Source organism: Amblyomma maculatum, chromosome 10 (genome assembly GCF_055883805.1).
Source record: "Amblyomma maculatum isolate TAMU_Amacu chromosome 10, ASM5588380v1, whole genome shotgun sequence".
Lineage (NCBI taxonomy): Eukaryota > Metazoa > Arthropoda > Arachnida > Ixodida > Ixodidae > Amblyomma > Amblyomma maculatum.
In genome coordinates, this window is record NC_139353.1 from 83674837 (window position 1) to 83699419 (window position 24583).

Genomic DNA, 24583 nt, shown 5'->3' on the forward strand with positions numbered 1-24583 from the left:
TTTGATGCAAAACTTAGCAACTGTGGTGAAGGTTGGGAACTGCATAGTGTATTACTGTATGCCTTCACACGATTACAGATAGTTTCGGAGTACATCTCGTGTGAAGGCTCTCAAAACGTATTCTCTCCTCTAGCAGACGACGCTCTGCCACGCTGATGTAACGAAGCAGAATGCGCCGCCGCCGCCGCTGCGTATTTCAGACGCACCGCTCCGCGGTGCCGAGGAAACGAAATGAGCACAATGCCCAGCGCCAGCTGAATGATATTTCTTTTCCCTCGCAGCTTGCTTTAGTGTCGTGACACTCCGAGCGCGCGCAGTCAAGACGTCGTCGCGCCCGCACGAACCTACCGTGAGCGCGATCTTTTGCCGAAAAAAAAAAAAAAATGCTGGCTGAGGGTTTTTCTTATTTCATACCTTTCTTGCCCGCTTTCTTAGCGTGCGGTGTGTACGGGCAAAGGCATATATAACGCGAATGAATATATCACGTCCACGCGTATAACCGCCTTGCAGGCAGAACGATTAGCACTGTCGGTTGCCGTGACTGCGGCATTAAGCAGACGGTGGAAACGCGCGCGCAGACGAAGAAGAAGAAAAAGAGGCGGCCGATGCACACGAAACCTTTGGTTCCAGGGGGTCTACTCGCGTCTTCCCTCCTTTCTTTTTTTTTGCATAATTATCTACCTTTATTATTTTGCGCGCCTAGCGTCATCACAACGCGTAGCGAAGAAATGGAGCGCGTTGCCAAGGGAGCTGACTCTATCGCCACCCGTATTCGGCACCGTCTTGGACTTCACGTTTTCATGGCTTCTCTGTTTCTTCTGTCTGCTTGTTTGTTGTATTCTTGGGTGCCGTGCTTCGGGCCGACTGGAGGTGGGCGCAGTGGGCGCAGTTGCCTGCAAGGATCGTTTTTACGTCGCGCGTTTCACGCCGGTCCGTTTAAAGAAGCGTTTCTTCGCACTCGTGTGTTCTCCGGCGATGCTTGACCTGGTTTGTCCGGCCGCGCGCTTTCTTCGTCCCCTCCGCGCGCGCGCGCGCGTTAGCCTGACTTCCCCCACATTTTCTCCGCCGTTATTTCTTGGCGTTTGCTCCGAATTTTCGCGCCTTTCGAGCGTAGCCGCCTTTTGTCCGGCGCACTGTCTTTCTTTCGTCCGTTCTCGCGTTGTCTCGCGCGCGCCCTGTGTTCGTATATAACCGTTCTTCTCTAGGCATTGAAAGCTCCGAGATGTACTACATACATATATAGCCGATGTCTGAGCGTTCCTGTCGCAGTTCTGTTTCCGTCAGTAATGAACACCGATGGCTGATACGCGAAACTCTCTTGTGTAAAGGAACTACCCAGCCGGGAAATCACGAAGATAGATGATAATCTGAGCCACGGTGAATGAATGTTTCTAACTTCAGTTCTTGTTTTATTAGCTCATGTTTCTTCTTTCGTTGACGCACGTTCTTACGTCTTAGGTTTCATGTATATATATATTGCTCCATGCCATCCCTGCTATGTCCGTTTTTCATTTTCGCTATATATGGTAGAAAGAAAAACCTTATCGTTAGATCCGAGCAGTGAAAATGTCGGCACAGGGTACACAAAATAACAGATAGCGCGATCAAAACTAAAAAAAAAAAAAAAAAAATGCATACAAAAAGAAAAAAACCCGGAGAAACTAGAGCTTATAAGCGATTCTCCTTTGCTGTAACCATAACGGTTGTGGTTTGTCTTGACTGGGGACGGTAAATGTACACGACCGTTAAGACGGTGCGATCTGAACCATACGGTTCGGAGAATGCCGTTATAAGAGCCCTGGTTTTCGGAGATATACCGTCATTTGCGCTGTCCTCGTGTGTGTGGCCTCTTTTTCTCGAAGATAATCGTGCACCACGCGTGACGTCTTAATGGCTCTTGATGAGTGGATAACGCGAGCGTCGTTTTTGGATATGTAGGCTCGCTGTATGCTGGATCTTGTACTGTGGGAAAAAATGTAAAAACGAGTGCGGCAAACATATCGGGTTGCCCGCTTGGAGACGTTACAGTTCTAAACGTCCTCAAAAGACGCACAACCATCTGGAGCGCGCCTTACCTGTTTGCTCGTGTGGTGGCTTGATTGCCTCTAAAGGGCCGTAATGCATTACGATAGCTATTTAAAGACGGCCCGACCGTCTTGGCTAAAGAGATTCGTGGTGGCATGTGCTTCGATCCTGCCATTATTTTCTAGGAATTAAGTATTTGCCTCCGCAAATGCACCAGTAATGGAAGCGCTAATGGAAGCGTCTTTCTGGATTTGTTCTTTCGTTTATCTGTTCCCACTATATACCTGAGCATTCGGTGAAATGTTACCTACTCTGGCAGGAGAAAAAGAAATGTTACAATTCACAGAGAGCTTGGGAACGGCGATCAAATGCCGAATGCATCGCCCAGATGTATAGTTGATATTCTTGCCGAAGAACTTTCGGTCTCTAGAAAAAAAGAAAAGAATAAAAGCACCCCTCTTTCTAGCCGTGTCTTTAATGTGAATTAACGGAGTAAAACAAATAAAAGGCCAAATATTTTGCACTCTGCCACTCGCGTAAGAACCTTTTTTTTCGTTTCGTCGCTTAACCAAGACGTAACCCAGTGGGCCCGTTATACGTACGGTCGCTTTATTTAGGCAGGGTTTAACTGAGCCGGAACGAGCGAACGAGTAGTTGACAGAGTGCCCAGCATTCACTTGTACAGTTTCGTTTGGCGACGCGCCAAAGTGACCCTGCATCCGCTTCATAAAATGGAAGCAGAAGAGAAAGGAAGTCCGTAGGGCGACAGTTCTGTCAAGACCTATTTGTTTCCTGCCAACGCGTAGCTATTAAGTATTGCGTGCACGCGTTTTCGTTTAATATTACTTCACTCATTTTTTTTTTTTTTTTTTTTTTTTCTCATCCCACGCGAGGGGATATTTTTACCCACGTCTCTCCCGCGCGCAGTGCCTACGCGTTCGCACTGTCGTTCTCAGCATTCTGTCCGAGTCTGCGCATGCTGTTTCTGAAAAAAAAAAAGCGAGTTTTGGTCCTTTTAGTCTTGATTAGTTGCGTATCTAGATCTTTTTCTTCCCGTTCCTCTGCTAGCACTGTGCTTTATATCGTCTGCTATAGCTACTCGTGCCCTGGCGTCGTCTGCTTCTTTTCTTCCCCTTTGTTTGAGCAGGCAGTATTTTCTAGCGGCCTTTTCTTTTCGTCTGCTGTCGCGCGCGGGGTGCACGCCCAAGCCGTGCGCACGTCTCGTCTGCTATTTAACTTGGCAGCCCGGCATCGTCTGCTCGCTCTTGTTTTGCCCGAAAACTCGTAAGCGTCATTTGTAATACCGCGCGGTATCGAGGAGTTTTCGAGGGCGCGTCGACATTCTGTCTGCAGCAGATATGGCAGCAGAGGTATACGAGGGTGGTTCGTCGAGAATTAGTGATGGAGCTGCTGGGAACGGGTTCGGTTATCAAGATTTGGCGGTCCCGCGCGTCGTCGCGCCCGGCCGCGTCTGCGAGGGATCAATTTCGGGCGCGGGGGAATCGCTGGACCGTATCGATTAAATATACGTGACTCCAATCGCGATGGTTCCAATTGCTCGACAGCAGAAGGGCAGCGTGCAAACACGCCAGTGCTGATGGGGCTGTGCCAATTGAAACTGTACTCGATATTTATACTACGGCCAACTGTGGGAAAAGGGGCTCTCATATACAGGTCAGGAGCGGCAGCAAACAACGGGACGACGTGGAAGAATTATGTGTGCGCCACAGATGAGCGGTCCAGCCTCTAAAACCGCTTGGCCCCGAAGGTAAAACAATGGGTCTATTTAAAAACAGCGAGGTTCGCGGAACCCGCCTTGTAGCAGACGATGTTTGGGGAGACGCCTTCGGACGTGGTGGAGGAATGTGTGTCTTATCTATAGCGCCTGATGCGCGTGCAGTGAAGGGTGCCTATTGATCGCCTATAGCCGGGTGCTGCGAGTAATGGGGCCACCGTTATTGTTGTTTCGATTGCGCGTGGCTTTCGGGTCGTTTATAATTGGGTTTGTAGGCTCTTTTGTCTGCGCCGAGCCCGTTTTGTATTTTTCGTGACGCCTGCGTTTGGAAGCATGGTGGCCAGCGTGTTGCCTCGTCTTCCAGAAAATTCCACCCAGTCTAACGACTTGGGTGCACATTAGGGCAAGCTGTGACTTTTCGCTTCGTAGTCGTCGTGGGACTTTGGATGAAATGCATCAGGTCTGCTTAATGGCTGTACCAACGAATCTTACATACGGTCCTTGGAATGCAGTGTTTCCCTGCATTTCAAAGCTAATTTTCGCTCAAAGGGGCTGGTCTCACGAGCTCCTGTTTGAAGCATAATCGCTGTTTAGCAGTTTCATGCTGAATAATCTCTTAACCAAATGTGTGTTGTTATCAATCTTGACGAGCTACAACGCGTGATTTGTTTCTGCAGCATTAAGCTCTGCTACTAATTCATCATGTCAAACGTGTGTACGCGAAGGTCCCGCGTATCAAGCATTTACCTAAGCAAAGACCCGGCCCATTCGGCCACCCGCCGAAATTTGGCGGGCAATATTGTATGGAGAACCTCTTTATCACGCCGTAATGTGGCGCCACTAGTCGACATTTCTTTTCTTTTCGCTCTGTGTCTCTCTCCCCCCTCCTCTTCCTTTTTAACTCCCTCCGCAACGCGGCGCTCCTGCTGCTGGGGCCGCGTTTCCGGTTCGTCTGCTACGGCGCTTCGTTGGCGTCGTCTGCTACGCGCACGGAGTGGAGAGAGAAGCTGGCCGGCCGGCTCATTCTGGAAAACCGGGCCGGCGTTGCAGTTTGCCTTTGGCGCCGGCCTGTGCGGGTAGTGGCAGCGTACCTTGTTGTCGTCCTCCACTGCTGAGCCGTTTTTGCGTGGCCCAACGACGAGGGGGCGTGTATGCATCTTGGTGGCTGCTTGCCGCCTTCTGTCAGAGAGTACGCGAATGCCTCGACCGCTTCGCGACGCACGGTCCTCGTCCGTCACCTAGCGTTGCCGTGACAGCAAGTTCTGTCGGATATCGGCTGCTGAAGTATTCTCTCTTGGAGCGTTCATCGTCGTCTGCCAAGGTCACTGATCGAGTTTTTTCTTCGCCTCCTGAAGCCGCTTTCGGTGCTACCTCTGCCAGCAGAACACTGCATCGTAGGCATCGTTAGAACAGCATCTCTCTTCGAGTTCTCTGCACTGTCTACGAGAAGAAAAGAATCTGTGAAAATAGTTGCCAAAAGTCGGCTGTCCGGGTGTTCTACAAGAAGCAGTGGTTTTCCGGTGGACTCATTGCATTCTTCGAGATTGGAACTCTACGACGCGGTGTGCCAACGTTAGCTCGTTTTTGGTCTTATCTGACCACTTCCCGACCTTGGTTTCCTGAGAGTGGCTCGAATTTGCCGTTTTCTTTTAGCATAGGCCACAACTGTCGGATCCCGGACATCTGGGGAAAACGGCTGACGAAGGCGTTCTGGGAGTGTTTTGTGACCGTGCCGAAAGAGGCGTTCTTCGAATTGTTCATAGCCTAGCCGGGTCTTCTTCAGCCATGAGGATTAACGGTCACAAAGAGGTCCGATTCCAGGACTCGTGCGACCAGGAGGCGGCAAGCGCCAGTCACGAACAGGCGACGCAGGAAGAAGGTGAGGAGAAGTATTTGGCTTGGCCGGCCTTCCTTTGTTTCGATTCTTCGTCTACAAGTGTGCTTTCTGGATCGACGTTTTTACACCAGCCAGTTCTAGTTTGCGGGCCTTGTCGCAGATCTCTCGCGCGGTACAGAGCAGCTGACATCGTAGATGAGATATGGAGGCAAGGCGTAATGGGTTGCGTTAGTTTAGGGACCTCATCAATTTCATCAAACATGCTGCCATTCGCATAGTTTATTCCTTTTACATTTCCTGATGACGGTTTATGAGTTGAATGAGGTGACAGTGGTAGCAAATCGTTCATTTTACGGGCCACTGTGTTGTACCATGAGCATTTAATACACCTACATACGGCGGAGAGCGAAACGTTACACAGAACTTTTGCACGCACAGCAAAATCGAGGTTGTTTTATTTTAAATATAGAATGATCGCGGGATTAAATACGATTTTTTTCAGATGTGACCGCCGCGTCTCCCAATTCGTACCCACCTCGTATTTCTGTCTCCAAATTCTCCTGTTTTTCTTTTTTTTTTTTCTTGCGCGAGGACGCCTCTCGGCATTTCGTTTGGTTTCCACAGTTCGAAATTCGTTGCAGCCTACTTTTCTTGACTAGAACTCGATGATTATAGTTAGTGTATGGGCTGGAGGATATTCGCGGCGGGAACAAACGGCGTGGCATACGTACCGATGATAACAGGTTTCGTACCCTTTGTGAAGCACTCGCACCTTGGTTTCGCAGATTTTTTTGGCAGTATGCCGACTCGTCGACGGTGAACGTTTTTGTCCGCCAAATGTGCCGGTTTGAAGGGTATATAGATGCCGAAGAAAAAAAACAAATACAGCTGTGGCGCAATCCGGGAGAACACTCGTTGAAGACAATTACACCTTCGGAGAATGGCTGGTTCCTCAATTGATTATACCTGGCAGGAGAAGAAGCCACTCCTGTCGAAACGGATGCGCACATGATCGCCCCTAATGGCGTAATTTTGCCGTCTTGCTGGTGATTGTTGCACTACACCCAGAGAATTCGATTGGGCGCAGCGCATTAGTGGATGGTGGTCCGTGTATATGGTTATTTTTTACCCGACCATTGTTGCCCAGCGTTTGTGTCGGCATCGCAATACGTTGCGGCGTCCGCCACCCACGGAGCCAATTCGCTCTATGGGTGGCTTGCGCGGCCTCGGTGCGGTACTGTGCTCGCTGGACGAAATGTGGTTACAACTGTAATTATCCATGTAGATGTTCTCGACTACTTCTGTGTACGACATAGTGCACGCGTATATTTATTTCTACGCAGGACGCTAGAACAAAAAAAAATAATAATAATGCGCAAGTCATCACGAACTAAATGAGCGAGTTTTTAGACGCCGCAACCCCCTCCCCACCCTTCTCCCTTCCAAATTGCTTCTCGTCTTGTCGACGACAAGAAAACGAAATGAAAACACAAACTTTTATGTAGCGTAAACAAGGCGCGATTTGGCGTTTCGTGTCGCCTTGACCGACTTGCGGGCCGCCCCTTCGTGAACCTCGCGCCTTTTGACAGGTCGACGTCCCTCCGTTTGTATGTCCTTGCGGATGCAGCTAGGTTGCATCCTCTTGGGGATTGTTCACGAGTCGGCTGAAGGAAGTTGAGGCACTCTGAGAAGTTGGCGTTTTTCTCTTGGTATTTTTTGTGTAGTTAGCGGAAGGAGACGATTGGGGTGAGGAATCGCTCAGACGTCGTTTAACTTGCGAAGGTAAAAAAAAAAAAACATGAAAAGAAAGGTTCCCCATTCGCACTTTTGAGTGTATATACTTATACGCTGGTGACCGCGTTTCCATGCGTGCCGTTGTGTGTTTGTTTTATTTGTGGACAACGTTTCTTTCTCCTTTTTTTTTTGTGTGTGTGTGTGATCATACTTTTTTCTCTGCACGACCAGACATTAAATGGGGCAGCAGCTGCGGTGCATCAGGCCCTGTATTACTTATGACACAAAATAGGAGATACAGTGGGGTGGGGGAGACCTTTGCCCATGGGACCTGGCAAAGAAAGTACTTTTTTTTTTTTTTCGCCGTATAAATATATGGCGGAAGCTGGGCACAGACGGAGGTCGATATTGGCCTCAGATGCTTGCTTGTAGGGTGCTTTACTTTTTTTTTTTTTATGGGCGTTGTCTTTGTTGTTTGGTATTGTCGCATTCATTATATGCCACGTTCGAGTTACGAAGGCGACCTGTAGAAGGAACAAGAGAGAGTAAGTTGTAAGGGTTGAATGCTTTTTCCATAACCGACTGGCCACCGGCCTGATAAAGTTTCCGTTGGAGCGATCTCCTATCGCGAGGCTTATTAATTATAAGCGCAGCATTCGTGGAAGAAATGTATACGGGGCTTGTACCCATCGCAGCTTACAAACGAAACCCGCGCCGTGAACGCTCCGTGGTTTTGGCGCGGGATCGAACGATGGCCGCCTTTCGTTGGGATTGGAAATACCGGTGGCGTGCTCTTCGGTGCCAGCGCACGTTAAAAAAAAGTAAAACAAATAGAGAAAAAGACCCCAGCACGTAGGTATACCGACCGCCAGCCCAGCGAGCGCTTTCGGAACTTCTGATGCCATTATATTGAAGCGAAGGAAGGAGCTATAGATGGCGCGACATTGGTTTACCGTGTCAAGCCGAGGACTGTTTTTTCACGCCGCTGATTTAGCATGCGTAGCTAATCGACCTGTCTCTTCTCCCGCACTCCGTAATTCTCCCACACGAGCACACTTTGGACGTCTTTTCAGCTTCGACGTATATGCATGCGGGGGAAGGGGGGGGGGGGGGGGGCAATCTCGTGGCGCGGGAACTGCGACGCGCCAAAACGGAAGCGAATAAAGATGCTATTGTTCTTTGCGTGTATATGCGTCTGTGCGCGCGCAGGCTTTCGCGTGTGTACGCTCAAAGGACGTTTCTTTGTGGAGAAAGGACACATGCATCAGTCATGTCCTATATATACGACGACAGCGTGAGATCGGCGAAGAACGAAGTTATATCTCGGACGGAAACGGAGGACCGGCTTTGAAATGCGTCGGTTCCATATGCCTCTGCAGAGACGACCTTATAGGGAGAGAGAAGGGCTTGGCGTGTGCACGTCTGCTGCTTATATTCACTCCAACTCGATATCTCGACGAATGTTTCCTTCCTGCCGGGGGGTGACTGATACTCCGACGTCGCTTTGTCTCCGTTCGGCGCGTTTTTTCAATACGCCCCGAGATTTGCGTATGCAGATTTATGTAAATTCGTGCCCGTTTCCCCGTGCCCATGTGCGAATATATGTCTCGGGCGGCGTTGCCTCGTATTTTGTGCTATACGCTTATTCGCACGCCTTCTGCTTCACTGGCCTGCAGTCGTACGCGGTGTCTGCGGGGCGCGGAGCTTTTGGTGCATGCAGTATATATCCTTACATTACTAGACATATATGCTTAGGCCTTCTCCACGAGGCTAAATCGCATACGTGGTGCTTGCGCAGGCACGTGTCTTGTACTAAGCTGTTTCCCTTGGTTCGAGCAATTTGTAGCGTCCTTAAGGAAGACTGCGCAGAGAGAGTCGCTATCGTTATGGCAGGGAAAAGGGAGCTGATGGGAGCTTGGCCCATGTCAATTCTCCTCTCGTAATAACTTTCAAATTGCCGCTGTGGCGCGATATGTGAGAGGCGTATGCATATAGTATATACTCCGAAGACAGCGCAGCTTGCACGTCACTTGGTCTTATGCATTGCACGCTCGCTGTTTGCACCTGGGGCACTCGACACGAGGGTTATGTCATGGGTTTCGACCCGTTAGGGACAGAGTCAGTTCTTTATAATGGGATCACGGCCGCGTTCACATCGCTAGCTGCGCACTCGTGTATTTGATCGACCTTTTAAACGCAAACTGCTTTGCACCGCGGTAATCGTAGTATGCTGATGCTGAAGCGTTTACCTTTAGGTCGCCCCTAACTGTACACACCTGCGATCGTACTTTCTGCTATATACACAACATTGGCGGAGTAAATGAACTTGACTGCATCCTGATCACATTGATTGCATATATGCTGCGCTGTTAAAGATCGCACGCTCAGCGTTAGAGCTATACGTACTATATTTTTCAGGTTGTGCGCATGGACGGCAATAGAATGCTGTTGTGCTGTTTCTGCTTGGTCGGCTAATACGTGGTAGTCTATTAAATAAAAAAATAAAATTGCACGTTTAAGCGTTCCTGCAAGTGGGCGCACCATCGTGACGTTCGCGAGCGCTTTGCTTATAATACCCCATCCTCTGCTGCAAAGTATACTCTTAGCTGTGTCTGTTAATAAACCCGCTGTGAACAGTCTTTATCTCTTTTCCTTGTAATGGTTGCACCGTGTCCTTTTCTTTACGGGCATGCTGTGAGCCGACCATGTGAAGGATATTAATATTTTCCTGCGGCTACAGTTTCCGGTCCCACCGCACACATATGTGACACGCGCGCAGGATCGAGTTCCCTCCTTTGCACGGCTGTGCCTTGCGTTTTGGGCGTTCGTATATGCATAATATGTTGGCCGGTTCGGGCGCTGCACACTTTCTCCACAAAGTGACGCGAATTCAAAAACAGAATATGGAGGGTAGGAGGCGACGACGACGAAGGAAGTGCCTCTCGCGGCGCGCGTGTTTTTTTTTTTTTTTCTTTTTTTTTTTTTTTTTTTTTTATCGCGGAGGCTTTCTCTCGCCTTCCTACGCGGCATTCGCGGCGTGCCTCCTCGGTCCGTTTATAGCTGTATACTTCTACGCTATACCAACACCACACGGGGCCCATGCACACTCCCCACGTAACGCGAGGGCTGCTTGCGCTGTTTGGGAAACTGGAACGCTGCTGCTGCTGCTTGTGCTCCTGCTGCTGCTGAGAGGAATTTCGCACCCCGCTGTTTACGCCCACCCCCCTTTTTACGATCTTTCCTCGTTCCGAGTTCATTTTCCTCTCGGGTGGTGCGCGTTGGCGCGTGTCAACGAGATGCGATCGATATGCGCCACCCTGTAACTACGTGTAATGTGGGCGAAACAACGCAGTTGAGCCCTTTCTTTCTTTCTTGTTTTTTGATCACTAACGCGGTAACAGACTCCCGTAGGTGGCATGGATTCCGCCCCGAGGTTACGCGGCTTCTCAGTTTAGGTGATAGGCAGTGCGGTGGAGGGGCTGCACGATTTGCGTTCGATGGCCCTGAAACAGGCCTACTGATCATCCTGCTTTACACTGTGAGACGAGAGGGCTGTGAAACTGGCCTTCTTGCAGCGCCTTCTTTGTAAGGCGAAAGGCCTTGTAGGCTCACGGAACGAAATCCCGTGCGCGAGAGTTGTGCACGAGATGTGTGCATGACAACTGTGCGCTGATGTGTCACTTGCTAATAACGGATGTATGAGGAGGGAAATGAGGAATGAAAGCGATCGACGGTGATTGGTATTGGATAAAAGTTATACGGTAGATATCGATAGTTAATGAACAATGATACTAATAAAACGATCATAAAATGACTACGGAATTGACCAATATGCCAAACAACGACTTTAATGGCGAACGATGAAAGGAAAACGATAGGAGGGGAAGGCTGGCTATCGCCGTTCTCCTCTTAGGGTTTTGCCGACTGCTCACGTTCAGCTGGTCATTCAGAATGTGTAACAGGCACTTCGCCTAACGCGCCGTAGTAATCTCTCACAAGCATTGTATGCTGGACAGAAGGATATTCTTTTCTCTAAACGGTCTCTCTCTCTCTCCCTCTCTCTCTTTTGGTGTGGAATACGCTGATATTGTCTCTCTGGTTCCTCTCAGGACAATACTCGGCCCGTTTCCCTATTTCACTTATCAGGATTACCACGTGACCGAGTTGCCCAAATTCCCACCCGGGGTATGAGAGACGGCGCGTCGCCACCTGGCAGCAGGTTAACGCTCGAAACATAAATTTCATTAGGTTGAAATGTGATCGCGCTATCCTTTTGCCAGGCGCTTTACTACTGCTGTACTGCAAGCGCCAATATACTTTATATATACCACTGTGCATCTATTATGGCAAAGAGTAATCCAGCGCGGGATGAAGTGTGGACCGGTCAGAAGTCCCAACCTTCGGACACTCGGCATGCCTCCTATATAAATAGGCAGCCTGAGCCCTATTCAGTTGGCGTTAAAGTGCTTATAAAGCGAACTTGTGCCGTTCCGTATAACCCAGCCTGGAAGCGAACGCGTTAGACGAGGGTGTTTACAAGGGTCGCGCTTGGAGAGATTACACGTATGCAGCACAAGGAGCCTTGGTCGCCGCGTCCGAACTTAGGCCACGCTTTTTTTCGCCGCGTCCACACAGCTGGGCCCGGTCGACGCAGCTGTGGGAGGAAGAAAGTGTGCGCGTGCCTTCGCGAGATCCCGTTTCATCTTTAGCTCGTCGCGATGCACAAGGATATAGATACGCTCTAGCAGAGGGGGGGGGGGGGGGGGGGTCAGGATGGGATTTTGGAGCACGTCGGGCACCTTTTCTCTGACCCCGAGGAGATGTAGCGTGCGTGAAGAAGAGTGAGCGCATATGGGAGGGAGGGAGGTTCTGTTGTATGCGGGGGCATGTGTGTCTCGGCGCGACCCGCCCACTCCTTTGTGCTGGCGCGGGAGATGCATCTTCGGCGTCCGAACAATGGGCAGGCCGTTGGCTCCTCCGAACTCCTTCCTTCGATAGAATGCGTTCCGCATACGCTTGGTGCGTATACGATCGGGCTAGCTGGGCAGCGTTTCAATTATTCCGGCGCCAAATTTCGAAGCCCAGGCACATCCGAATGCCTCGTGGGTCGGATGTGCACGGATGATGACGCTTTGACGAGTTATTTTTGAATGTAGGAAGGTACAGTACGATCCACTGTTGACAGGAACATGAAACCGCGTGGGTGTGGCGGCCGGCTGCTCTTCCCGAGCATGCACACGGTGCCGCGCCGTTCTCTTCAGTTGTCGGCGGCAACCTTTTGCAAATTGTTTGGGCCACACAATCGCACGTTCCCTTTAACAGTTGACTGTGCTGTACGTTCGGGTGCCGAATCATTTCCCATGTGTTGCAGTCATTAGGGTGCTCGCCTGCTCAGCCGAGCTTAATTCCTGCCGCGGTTGCCTCGTTTCTATGGACGTGAAAGGCAGGGCGCCCGTATATACCTTTAATCACAGGTGGTCAAAATTATCCGGAGCCCTCCACTGCTGCATAGCTCCCACATAGAGCCCTCCATTACTGTTTAGTATAAAATAAACCGGACCTAAACTAAACCTTTAATGCATTATAGAGCAGTTTTCAGATTTTTTTTTTTGCCGTTATTATTATGCCATGTGCACCTCGCATGATGGTGACAATACTGCGTTAACAAACATAGACGACATAAAAAATCTCGCCACTACAACGCGCCGACCGTTTGTATCAAGAACACGTATGCGTTCCTTAAAAAGCGTACACGGTCGCTCCCACGCGTAGAGAGGCGAGTTTGCTACGAGCTGTCTTCCTGAAAAGGCTGGCCCTCCTTGCTCATTTGTGAAATGAACGGTGTAATCTCGGATTCTGTGATTTGATACAGGAGTACGACTGAAAAACGCGGCTTCTTCCACCCTCACTCAATGTCCGGCGGTCGATCGACGCGTGCGTACAGGGTAAAACTATGGTAAAACCCCCGAACATATAAACTTCTGCCGAGAAGTCTGTGGTTGGCAGTTTTTTTAAGGAGCACAGAAATGACCGCTGACAATGCCGTCGCGTTGTCGTCGTCCTGTTTTAATGAACCGAAACTAAACGCTTTTTTTCCTGGGCTATAATCGTACTCGGGGATGTTGCTCCAATGAGTTCCCCTTCCTCCTCCTCCTCCGGTCAAGGCAAGGCAATGATAAGTGGAAGGCCCGAAGACGCCCTCGTTCGTGTGAATATATAGTCGACAGAGGTTAAGGGAAGTGCGGCAACATGTCGCTGCTCGCCGGGGGGAACATCCGCGTCTCGCGAGCTGTCCCGCGCCAATTGGTCGCGATCAGTCGCCGCCGCCGCAACTCGGCTGCGGCGACCTCCTCCCAGCGTCACTGTGTTTACTACGCTTGTCTCCTCCGGGCGCCTGCCAGAAGAGGAAAGCGCCACCGGAGGCAGGAAAAGCGGTGGCGTTTCTCCTCAGGGGCCGTTCCTTGTTGGTATCCCGTCGTCGGGTGTCCTTCCCTGTTCCTCGATATCGGTCGTGTATGCGCTGCTCTCTCTTGGGGCTACCGTTAGCATGTGTCGCTCCCCGCCCATTGAGCCCCCTCGGCTTGTCGTCTGTGCGTCAGACGAGGAAACAGGGCCCTCTTTCCTCTGCCTGTCTAGACACCAGGCGCGTGTTTGTCGTCTTCTTTCGTCTTCGTGACTCTGTCGCTGTTTTTATATCGACCTTGACCTTTACTCCACTTTTCTTCTTTACTGGGCTGCCTGAGCTGGAGAGGGGGAGCTCGCTTTTCTGCTCGAGTGCAGCCTCCGCTGCCACACTGTTCGCCGGGGTGCGTTATCTTCTATTCTTCGCAAACATGAAATCTCAGTTGGTTCCATTTCTACCCCATCTCTCATTTTCGGAGGGCGAAAAAGGAGCAGTCATAGCTCTGCCACGTAATATATATATATATATATATATATATATATATATATATATATATATATATATATATATATATATATATATATACATATATATATATATATATATATATTGCGAGCCTTCTGTGGACCTTCTTTCATTTGTACATGCCATGACCTTCTTTCATTTATACATACCATCATCATCGTCCCGCGGCGCCGGCTCCGGCGCGCGCCTGGGTTCGTGATCGGATTAAAACGCTAGACAAGGCATCGCTGTCCTTGCCGTCACGACCTCGCCGTCTCGACCTAGCCTTCTTTTACAAGTGGCGGAGGTGCGGGGTGTCGATCCCTGTACCTCGCACCACCACTGAGCCGTTGGTCTCTGCCACTTGCTTTTGCCCCTAGTGTACTCGCACCCCATACATACATACATACATACATACATACATACATACATACATACATACATACATACATACATACATACGTACGTACGTACGTACATACATACATACATACATACATACATACACACACATACATACATACATACATACATACATACATGCATACATACATACATACATACATACATACATACATACATACATACATACATACATACATACATGCATACATACATGCATACACACACATACATACATACATACATACATACATACATACATACGTACACACACATACATACATACATACGTACATACACACATACATACATACATACGTACATACGTACACACACACATACATACATACGTACATACATACATACATACATACGTACACACACACATACATACATACATACATACATACATACATACATACATACATACATACATACATACATACATACATACATACATACATACATACATACATACGCTAGAGTGCGCGTGCTGTGTATACTGCTCCTCCTCATCAGTCTTACGTACCCTTTCATTGGCCAACACCTTTATCCGGCAGTTGTCCGGCAATCCAGACCGCTTTCGTTTTCCACCTAGTGAGCGTGGATTTCGTCGGTTCCGAGGTTCTACATCATCAGTCTGCCGTGCCTTGAACACTGAGAGTCTTCGTGTCGTCGTAAAAGCGTGGTACCTGGCTTCTTGATTCGCGCTCTGATATGCGCGTACGAGAGCTTGCTCTCATCAGCATTTACCGGTATCGCTGGATGAACCAGTGGAGCTATACAGCCGTCACCTCGTCGCCTCCCGAGTAAATGTAAGAGTCCTCGCAGAACCCCGTACTCTCCCGCTGATACAAGTGCGATTCGGTTCCCCTTTGAAGCGCTGTTTCTTGGTCATCGATTTGGCTCGCGCAGCCGGGCGTCGTCATATCCTGCGCGGCGCTCCTTGAGATCGGAGCGTCGCTGTTCGCGGAGCCCTTTATATCGACGACACTTCTCTCGAGAGTGTATATCGCTACCACCACTCTACTATATCTCGCCGTTCGCTCCGTCGTCAACGCCCTCTCCACTTCCGGGCGCCTCCTTTTGTCTTCTCTCTGTGATCTGCCGCCGCCTCCGTTAAACGGTTTCCTTTTTCGGGTACGCGCGCCGCGAAGTCGCTCGTCCTGTCAAGCTGACGAGGATGGCGACGAACGACCCTGGGGAAAGGAGGGGAGAAACAAAAGAGCTTCACTCGGGGGCCGCTGACGAGGAGCCCGAAAGTGATGCTCGGAGCATGGAGTGGCCGCCTTCAGTTCGTTACTCTCTGTGTGCGCGTTCTTATTTGGGACTGCTGCTTCCAGTTCGGTTCGTGGTGTTCGTGCCTGCTGCCTGTGCGCGTTTGCGAGAAGCTTGTTTGCGCTTGAGTTCGCTCATTCGCTGACGGGCGACAAATGTGCCTTTCGGAGCCTGGAACTTGTATGAATACCTGACTCGCTTGACTTTGCTTTTACTTTGTTGTTTCGGCCCCGCGCGGCTCCTCCTTCCCGTACACTTCCCAGGCGACCCTGTCTGTGGGTAGCTCGTCACTGCTGTGGTAAACGAGCTCGCAGAAACGTGTTGGAACGTTTCTTGTTTGTTTGCTTTTTTTAGGGGGGGGGGGGGGGGGGACCGCCGGGTGTTTCTGTTCCTGCTATACAAGCCTGTTATACTTAGTGGCACGGGCGGAGGTATATTAAATTTTATTATTTTTGGGCTACCTCACCATAATATATGTTCCTGCTATACAGGTTTGCACTCCGAACTTGTAGGTATTTCGTTTCTTCCCAGTCGACGTCCGGAGTGTGAATGGCGCTGACCACACTACTTGCTCTGGGGCGAGGGACATATGTTTGAGACGACGCAGGGACGAGATTCATTTTTTTTTTCTTCGAACCACTGCGCACAACGAAATTTACAATGTCGGCCTCGAAATATGTCTTGGGCGATATTGGGGCACGATCCCGAGATAGGACCGTCTACATGTGTGGAGGCGCGAGCTCGACCGCGCAGCGACGCCCGGTTACCACGCTTCCAACTATGGCATGCGCCACCGACCGGCCGCGTGATGACACCTCTCTCGGCTTCTGCGCTCCTCCCCGAAAACGTCCGTTGCTCTTTGTCACGTGGCATGTTCAGGGGATTAGGGCACACAATTGGAGGAACATATATGTCAGTTCGAATCCCTGTCGCTTAACTAACCTCCGCGTGGAGGCCCATTAGGGGTGTCTTACCAGGAAATGACAAATGGAGAAAAAGGGCCCTACAAGTTCTTGTTTATTAATCTAAATTGTGCATGCCGTTGTCCCACTCGCCGCGATCGGTGGCTTGACGACGGCTCGCGTCAGCAGTTGCCAAACAGCGACTTTGACGCGAGCGATCCACCAGAGGAGGAGGAGGAAAAACATTTATTTAAACCCAATAACTAGGCACTGGTGAGATGTGGAGCAAGCAGCGAGGCACGACGGGATATCCGATCTTTAGTTACGAGTCACGACACATTGCTGTGTTCGGTTTTTAGTGAAATTATCTGTCACGCTTGTTTATGTGGACACAGTGGGCCCGTATTCCGAGTTTGCGTCGTTATCGAAGTGTCGCTATCTCACGTGACCTCGAGTCTTCTGATTGGTCGAAACGCCGGAACCGGATGTTGCCACTACGGTACCGGAAGAGAGGGCAACGTCATGTTCCGGCGTTTCCACCAATCAGATGGCTCGAGGTCACGTGAGATAGCGACACTTCGATAATGACGCAAACTTGGAATACGGACTCTGAACTGCGCCGTTAGGGGAAGGGCGGAAGCTGGGAGAGAGAGAGAGAGAGAGAGAGAGAGAGAGAGAGAGAGAGAGAGAGAGAGAGAGAGAGAGGTGTAGCAGTGGAGGGCTACGGAGTATTTTCGACCACCTGGGGATCTTTAACTAGCTTTAGCTAGCACACGGACGCATCTCTGTGCGATGTCGGTGCACGTTCCCCAGGTGGTCGAAATATTTCCTGTATCACGAAACCGGTTCAACGCCGCAGGTAATACTTTTGGCATAATACAAGTTTTTATTTATTTATTTATTTTTTGCTTTGTCCGTGCGGCGCGTGGACAGCGTGCTGCCTCAGTTCCCTGGTTGTTGAGCGCTTAATGATGGGGATCAAGGAAAGAAAGGGATGTCAGTAATACAGTACTCCCTCATTAAGCATATACCTCCGAAACACCCATCCTACGCGATACTAATCATTTCCTAAAGAAATTATCCAATGTCACCTTCCTTCATGGAGCTTTCTTACTTTTCGGCCTTCACCGGTTTCTATCCCCGCTGTCAGCTTTATCTGCAAGCCATGACGAAGACGAATTAGAATGTATACAGAAATGAGTGGGTAAAGTTAAGAGCTAGTTAAGGGCGTTCGCTATGAGAGGGTTGTTCCCAAGCGCTTTCTCCAGCTTTGGTATAGTCCCTCTATTTGGTAAGGAGTCATTCACACGGGTCCGATGGGAAGGAAGGTATTTCCTACCAGTGATTATATCTGCTAACCTCTTTTTCTTTTTTTTTTTGTATTACTGCGCGCGGTCTCATGATACGACAGAAATGGTATATTCGATGGAAACTGTTCTTTTTCGTCTGTGCCCCTTTCTACATGCTCCCTGCTGCGGGCGCTTTCCGTACAGGCGAGATTGTTTTGCAATGCATATTTAGCGAAATGTTTAAACGAATTAGCTGAATAGATCTCATGGTTTTATTATATGGTTATGAACTCGTGTTTTCTTTCTTTCTTTTTTTTTTTTTTTTTTTTTTTTTTTTTTTTTTTTTTTTTTTTTCTGGCCTGGCTGGGAGGATGGAATCGGATGGTCGAAACGAAGCGGCGAACTTTGAAGGCCATCTATTGTTGATAGTGTGACATATGGGCGCACGTGCTCTGCTCGCTTCGAATGTCGTTTCGGCTGCAAAAATGCGTACGTTTCGTCAACGCCACAGTGAAAGGCATGTATTAACGTACTATACGTCTGGCCTGAGCAGTATTCTCCAATGTCGAGTCGTCGGTGGCCGTGCAAATTCTGTGCGCGGTTCAAAGAAAAAAAAAAAAAAAAAACACTGGTGCTTTTCTCGAACGTACACGATAGTCTCTTCGACGTTCAGCGGTAGTGACGCTCTTGTCTCGAAGACCGCACGTGCGCGAAGCTCTGCGACGCAACACGATGAGGACTCCGACGAGTCGCCTTCGGTAACCCCTTCGCTTTCCTGCTGCTTGTTTCTACTCGCAGTCCGGGCCCGTTTTTCCTTCAATTCTTTTTTTTTTTTTTTTCTAGGGTTTTCCTCTTACTTTTGTTATTTCCTGCGGTGTCGAGGCGCTCATCTGATGCCCCCACGAGCACGGCACTCTTGTCGTAGTCGCCGCTCTCGGACGGTGAGGCGACCGTGACCTTCGTAGAGGAAGAGGTGAGGAAAAAATAATAATAAAGCGAAATAAGCGGGGCGAAATAATAAAAACATCAACGTGAGGTCAGCCAAGCTTCGTGGATTCCTCCTTCTCCTCCGTTTATATTCCGGAATGTTTTTGTCCTCCTTGAGTGAAACGCCGCTGCCTCGACCTTTTTCTGCGGTAATTCGTTATTCCGTTAACTTGTCCGTGGACGGTTCATTTATTTTTTATTTTTTTTTCTCGTTTTACATGCGTGCGGCGAATGCAGGCCTTGCGAGAGTATATATTGCTGCCCGGCCTTTCTTTCGTACTCGCCTACCGCGTTTTATTATTTTTTTATCAGTTCTTGGGAGCAATGTATCGAGTGATCTTCCCACCGCGTATTTTGACGAATCGATCAACACTGCAAGGCATCCGAGTATCAGACTCCTGCTTTAAGTAGGCGAGCGCGGTCCGCTTCTACGTCAAGGCGCGGCGGCGCCTTGACACTTCATCGTTTAATTCTACCCCTCCCCCCCTTCCATTTTCCATCGATAAACTACTTTTCTTCGCCTCGTGTATGGATACATCCTCTCTTCTGTCATCCGCTCTGCGTCTCTCAACAGCGGGCAGCTTCGTGATTTGCCAAGTGTAGGCGTGACGTCACCCCACTTCCTACTGTGGGTAACGATATAATCAAAACCCCTCCGCTCCCCTTCCTTATTTTTATCTTCTTCTTTTTCCATGTTTTATTCATTACAATTTCGGCTCAGGGGGGGGGGGGGTCGCTTTTCTTGGGCCAGTCTTGAGTGCATGTGGCATGGGGGAGGAGGGGGGGGGGGGGTTAATAACGTACGGGAGTGGGGAATTGTAAGAGGCAAGGTATAAGTAGTCTGGTTCCGCTGAGCGGCAGCGAAGTCGTCAGGTCACGAAGAAATGAATGACCGCTGCCGCCTTCGCCCTTCCCTTCTTCCTTCCGCCTCCTGCAGCGGAGTGTGTGAGAACCACAGCAGCCCCTGGAGGCGACTGCGCGCACACCTCTTCTCTTCTTTTCCCTGCGAGCCAGCTGGTCCACCGAGGCGGCGGCATATAGCGGCATTCTTTACCCCGTCCGCATCGTTTGGGGGGCGAGGATGCTCCTCTTTTCTTCGCGGTCGGCCAGCTGCTTCCGGTACCGCCAGGGCTGCTGCTGCTGCTGCTTTTCGGGGATGTGCGCGAGGGGGGGGGGGGGGGGGATCGTGCAGCGAGAAACGAGAATAAACGTGATTCCCAGCCGAGGAGAGATGAGAACGCAACAGCGTGGACACGGTTAACGGGTTTCTTCGCGTACCGCAGATCTTTAGTTCAGGGGCGTGTCTCTTGCATTGCATCCTTATTGGAATGAGGCCGCGGGGTCGAACCCGTTTACCTCGTGCTCAGTTTTGGGGGCGCTCTCTCTCTCTAGCCGTCGTTTAATCGCGCCTTTGTGGCAGGAAGCATGGCAGATATACGTTCAGTCGTGTGCACGGGCTGAACATTTGGGAGCCCAAGTCCGGGTATTATGCTACAGACCCGAGTCCCGACCCTACCCTAAAAAGGCCCAAGCCCGGACCAGTCCCAGTTACGGACCGGCCTGCAACTTGCTATAATTGCAGCTAAAGCGACGCTACAGGAAGAAGCAATTTCAGCGTGAGTTAATTTAAGTTCTTGAAATGTTCAGATTTGTAGAATGTATAGAGGCACAGCGCATACGTAGAACTCAGCACATACGTGGTGGCTCAGTGGTTACGCTCAGTTACGCTGAACCACCACCGCCACCACCGAGGACGCGGAATCGAGCCCCACCGCGGTGGCCACTTTTCGATGGGGGCGAAAAGCACGGCGCCCGTGTGCTGTGCGATGTCAGTGCACGATGAAGAGAACTCCAGGTGGTCGAAATTTCCGGAGTCCTCCACTACGGCGTCTCTCATAGCCTGAGTCGCTTTGGGACGCTAAACCCTACAATCAAACATACATACAATTATTCTAAGTAATCACACAAAAACAGGTTTTGTATTTATTGATGAAGGGTTGAGGATATTTGCGGCGTTCTTGGGTCATGAGTCCGCCAGTGCTGAAATTCATTTCGCTTCTGTAAATCGTGACTAGGATGACTAATATTTGTTGTTCGCAAGAGGAGCAAGTTTTGAGTACAAGGCTTCCTTGCTTCTCAAAAAACGCGCACGGAGCAAGGGCCTGATTCTGTGGCTAAGTACCCGGTCAGTTTGTCTCGCTCACCGTGCCGGCAAGGCTGCACCGCAGCTAGCCGCAACATCACCTGCACGCATATTTGCGCTTTCACAATGTGTACGGCCCGGGCCGTCCTAGACAAATATACCTTGGGCCCGGGCCCGGCCGGAGCTCGAGTCAGAAGAGGGCATGCGAGGGGCCTGGCCGCCAGGCCGGTTCTGATATGGGCTTTCGGGCCGGACCGAGCCCGTGCACTGCTCTATTTTGAACAGCTTAGAAAAGTGCCGAATGTGTATAGGCAACCTGCAGTGGCCAGGCGGCGCTAGTGGAGCGCAGCGTTCAGCGCCGCCAACGGCGGCGCCGAGTAAAGGCCGGAATACATGCGGCGTTTTTTTCCACGATTTTCGCGCGTCGAAAACTGCCGCGCCGACGCGACGCCCAGCTCGAGATACATGGAACGACGAAGCGGCGCGAGCGCCGCCGCGGATCCCTCGATGCGAAAGCAAATGCATCAGCGAGCGGAAATAACCGCAGAGCGAGGTACGTGAGAGAAGCGACGCTGTCCCTTGTGGTAAAATCCCGAAAGTGCTCATTCTAATGCTACTGTGCTAAATGTAGAAAGCATACATAGGTGCGCAAGGATTTGGCTCGCTCGAATGAACGAAGATACTTCGGAATGCCTGCTCGGATACCAGCAGCACGGTTTTCTTTTTTATTTTCACAAATTTCACTCCAGGGAGCAAACAAACACACAGCGATCCGAGAGTATGTCGTATACTCACAAAAAAACGACATTCCGTGCTTGATTAAGCGTTTATTTTTACGATAATCACATTTCTGCGGCCAAACTGCCCCATACCTCGTCAGCCATGGCGGCCATGTTGACAGCGGCCGCTCAAACCGGAAATGCCAGCTTTCCGCGCTCCTATTGGCTCGCGTCGACAGTCGTTTCCGGTTCGAGATGACGCCGCGCCGCCCGCGCGTCAAATATCTGGCAGGGCCAGATCGGTGGCGGCGCGCGTTTTTTCTGACGCGGGGCGTCGAGCGCGCGCCGTCGGGCGTAAAACGCCGGTTTGACGCGGCAAAAACGCTCCATGTATTCCGGCCTTAATCTGAGTAGGCTGGCGCGGTCGGGTTGCGTTCGCGTTGTACGGCTAGAAGCATCTCGGCTCTCATTTTCTGCAGTTTTAAGGCAATCGAATGCCTTGAGAGCTACTTCCGAAAACCAATACTGACGAAAGGACACCGCCTGTTCGAGAATGCTCATGTTTAAAACGTGAACGGTGTCGACGTCACCGCGAAGTGCGCGCCGCTCGCGACGGAACACCCGCGCGCACAGCTTTGAATGTCGCGTGAGTAGACGGAATTTTTTTTAACGAAATTTATTCTCTCAGGGCATTAGTCGGATATGTGATGATGAATTAAGAAATAATTAAATGAATGAAAAATGTTGTAAACGTAGCTTTTCATTCACCTATTGCGTTCACACCTCATACCCAAACATTGAAAGTGCAGAGAGAACCTGAGAAGAGATTGATCGCCGTTTCTTCTTTTTTTGTTCTTGCTGTTTGATTACAGCAGCATAATAATTTCCTCGCGGTTTTGCTTTAAAGTTTAATACCATGACGAACACTTTTGTTCGTGGTGCACCTTTCGACAGTGCCGCGGAAGTTACAGGAGGCATGATGCGGTACCCGCTACGGATGTCGTGGCGATTGCAAGCACTGTGCGGTTGTAGCGTGCGTCATCAACGAAAACTGTGCGTGCCGGGGGGCGGGGAGTAGGGAGCCTCCTACACCGTTGGAAAAATAAAGCCCTTAACAACAACAATAACTGGCATGCATTTTGTATCTTCGTACCTCAAGCTTGGGGAAAGCCGGCGGGAAATGCTGGCACTCAACGGCAAAGCTTCGTAACGGAGGTCGTTAAGAGTTAAAATTTTTTACTGTTGTTACTAATGATGAAATATTCTATCGTCTAAGACAAGAGACTCTTGAGTAGCTTGAGCAGTCGGTGAAAGAAATACTTGGCGCGGAACAATAGAACGAAGTTCCATTCTCAGCGTACACAGTATCACGGGCCTCTACACTCCGCCACTTCAACTTTTTCAGCACCTTAAGAACTAATTTACAGATAAATATGCTTATTGAAATCTGTAATTGGAAGTTTTGAAGATATTTTGGCTTTGTGGTTCCGAATAGACACCGCATTAGAAATCCGGTTCACAGATCCACGAACATTTTTTTTTTTTTTATTTCGCCTCCGTTGAAATGCGGCTGGAATACGATGCTGCGGCTGCACGGCTTTGTTGATTTTCTGGACGTATGCCACTCGATCTTGCACAACATATACCAGTACACGCCAAATTTTACAGCGCGTACTGAGTAGTGTGCCCCAACCAGCGTGCGACTCCCCGAGTCAGAAGTTTATACCGTTTCCTCCGCTCACGGGCAATCGTCTTATTTTAGCTTCTTGGCGTCTGTACGCCAATGGCCCCATAACAAAACAAATTTCAGTTACATTACTCTCTCGCAGCCAATATCTCCTTCTCTCATCATTCTCCCAGCAAGCGGTACGCTTAGGTCTCCTTCGTGATTGTGGTAGTCTCTCTCGCCGCCCTTGCGCTTATTTTTATTCTTGTTCACATTCGTAGTAGTCGAAGCATCGCACGAGACCACTGAAGTCACTAAATGAGTAAATCACACTCACTGGGATAACAAAACGCGAACGCAGAAGGAACACAGCGGCCGCAACATATACGGCGTCAGCTTCTGCGCCGACTCAGTATTAGCTCCCGTCGGCCGCCAGGTGGCGCCACATGTCTCAGCAAACACCATTGCAGGTTGCCTATAGGGGTTGCTTTGATCCATACACTTTGAACTGTATACCGGCTCCATGCGCTGCACACTAAAGAGAAAGTTGCGGCTCTTTCTGGGAGAGTGCTGTGCTCATCACTGTGTCAGGAAAGCCTTCTGGAAAGCCGCATCGCAGTCCTAGCCGCAATTCAGGCTGCTCTCAACTCCACCTCTCTCTATCTCTCTCCCTCTGTGTTTATTTCCCAGACTCGGGCTGTTCGCGAAACTGAGGTAAACTACATTCGTACCGGTGTTCAGGTGTGTGTTTGACGGGCGAATAAAAACGCTCGTTACGCCGGCAAGACTGTGAACGCACGCTGCATCATCTCTGTCCGTATTGCACACCGCGTGTCGGGTCGCAAACGACTTTGATAGTGCGAATTGGCTCGGCCAGTTCCGCTTGCCGTCCATTGTGTCACCGCGTCCGCACACAAAAGCAGAAAGAACTACGGAGCGTACTGCGCGTGTCACGTGTT

General features: G+C 50.0%; 1 protein-coding gene across 7 annotated transcripts in view; it reads left to right on the forward strand.

Moving 5' to 3' along the window:
* Nucleotides 1–24583, forward strand: part of LOC146176904 (echinoderm microtubule-associated protein-like 2) — a 202612-nt gene that overhangs the window by 40339 nt on the left and 137690 nt on the right. For 3 of the 7 annotated variants that reach the window (XM_084583021.1, XM_084583022.1, XM_084583023.1), the window contains exon 1: nt 4768–5639. The exons of 1 other annotated variant lie outside the window; for it this stretch is intronic. In XM_084583021.1, the coding sequence (XP_084439147.1) occupies nt 5546–5639 (94 nt within the window). In that variant the 5' untranslated portion in view covers nt 4768–5545. Of the gene's footprint in view, nt 1–4765; nt 5640–24583 lie in introns of those variants that run through there. 3 more of the 7 variants (XM_084583018.1, XM_084583017.1, XM_084583020.1) reach the window with 2 other exon arrangements.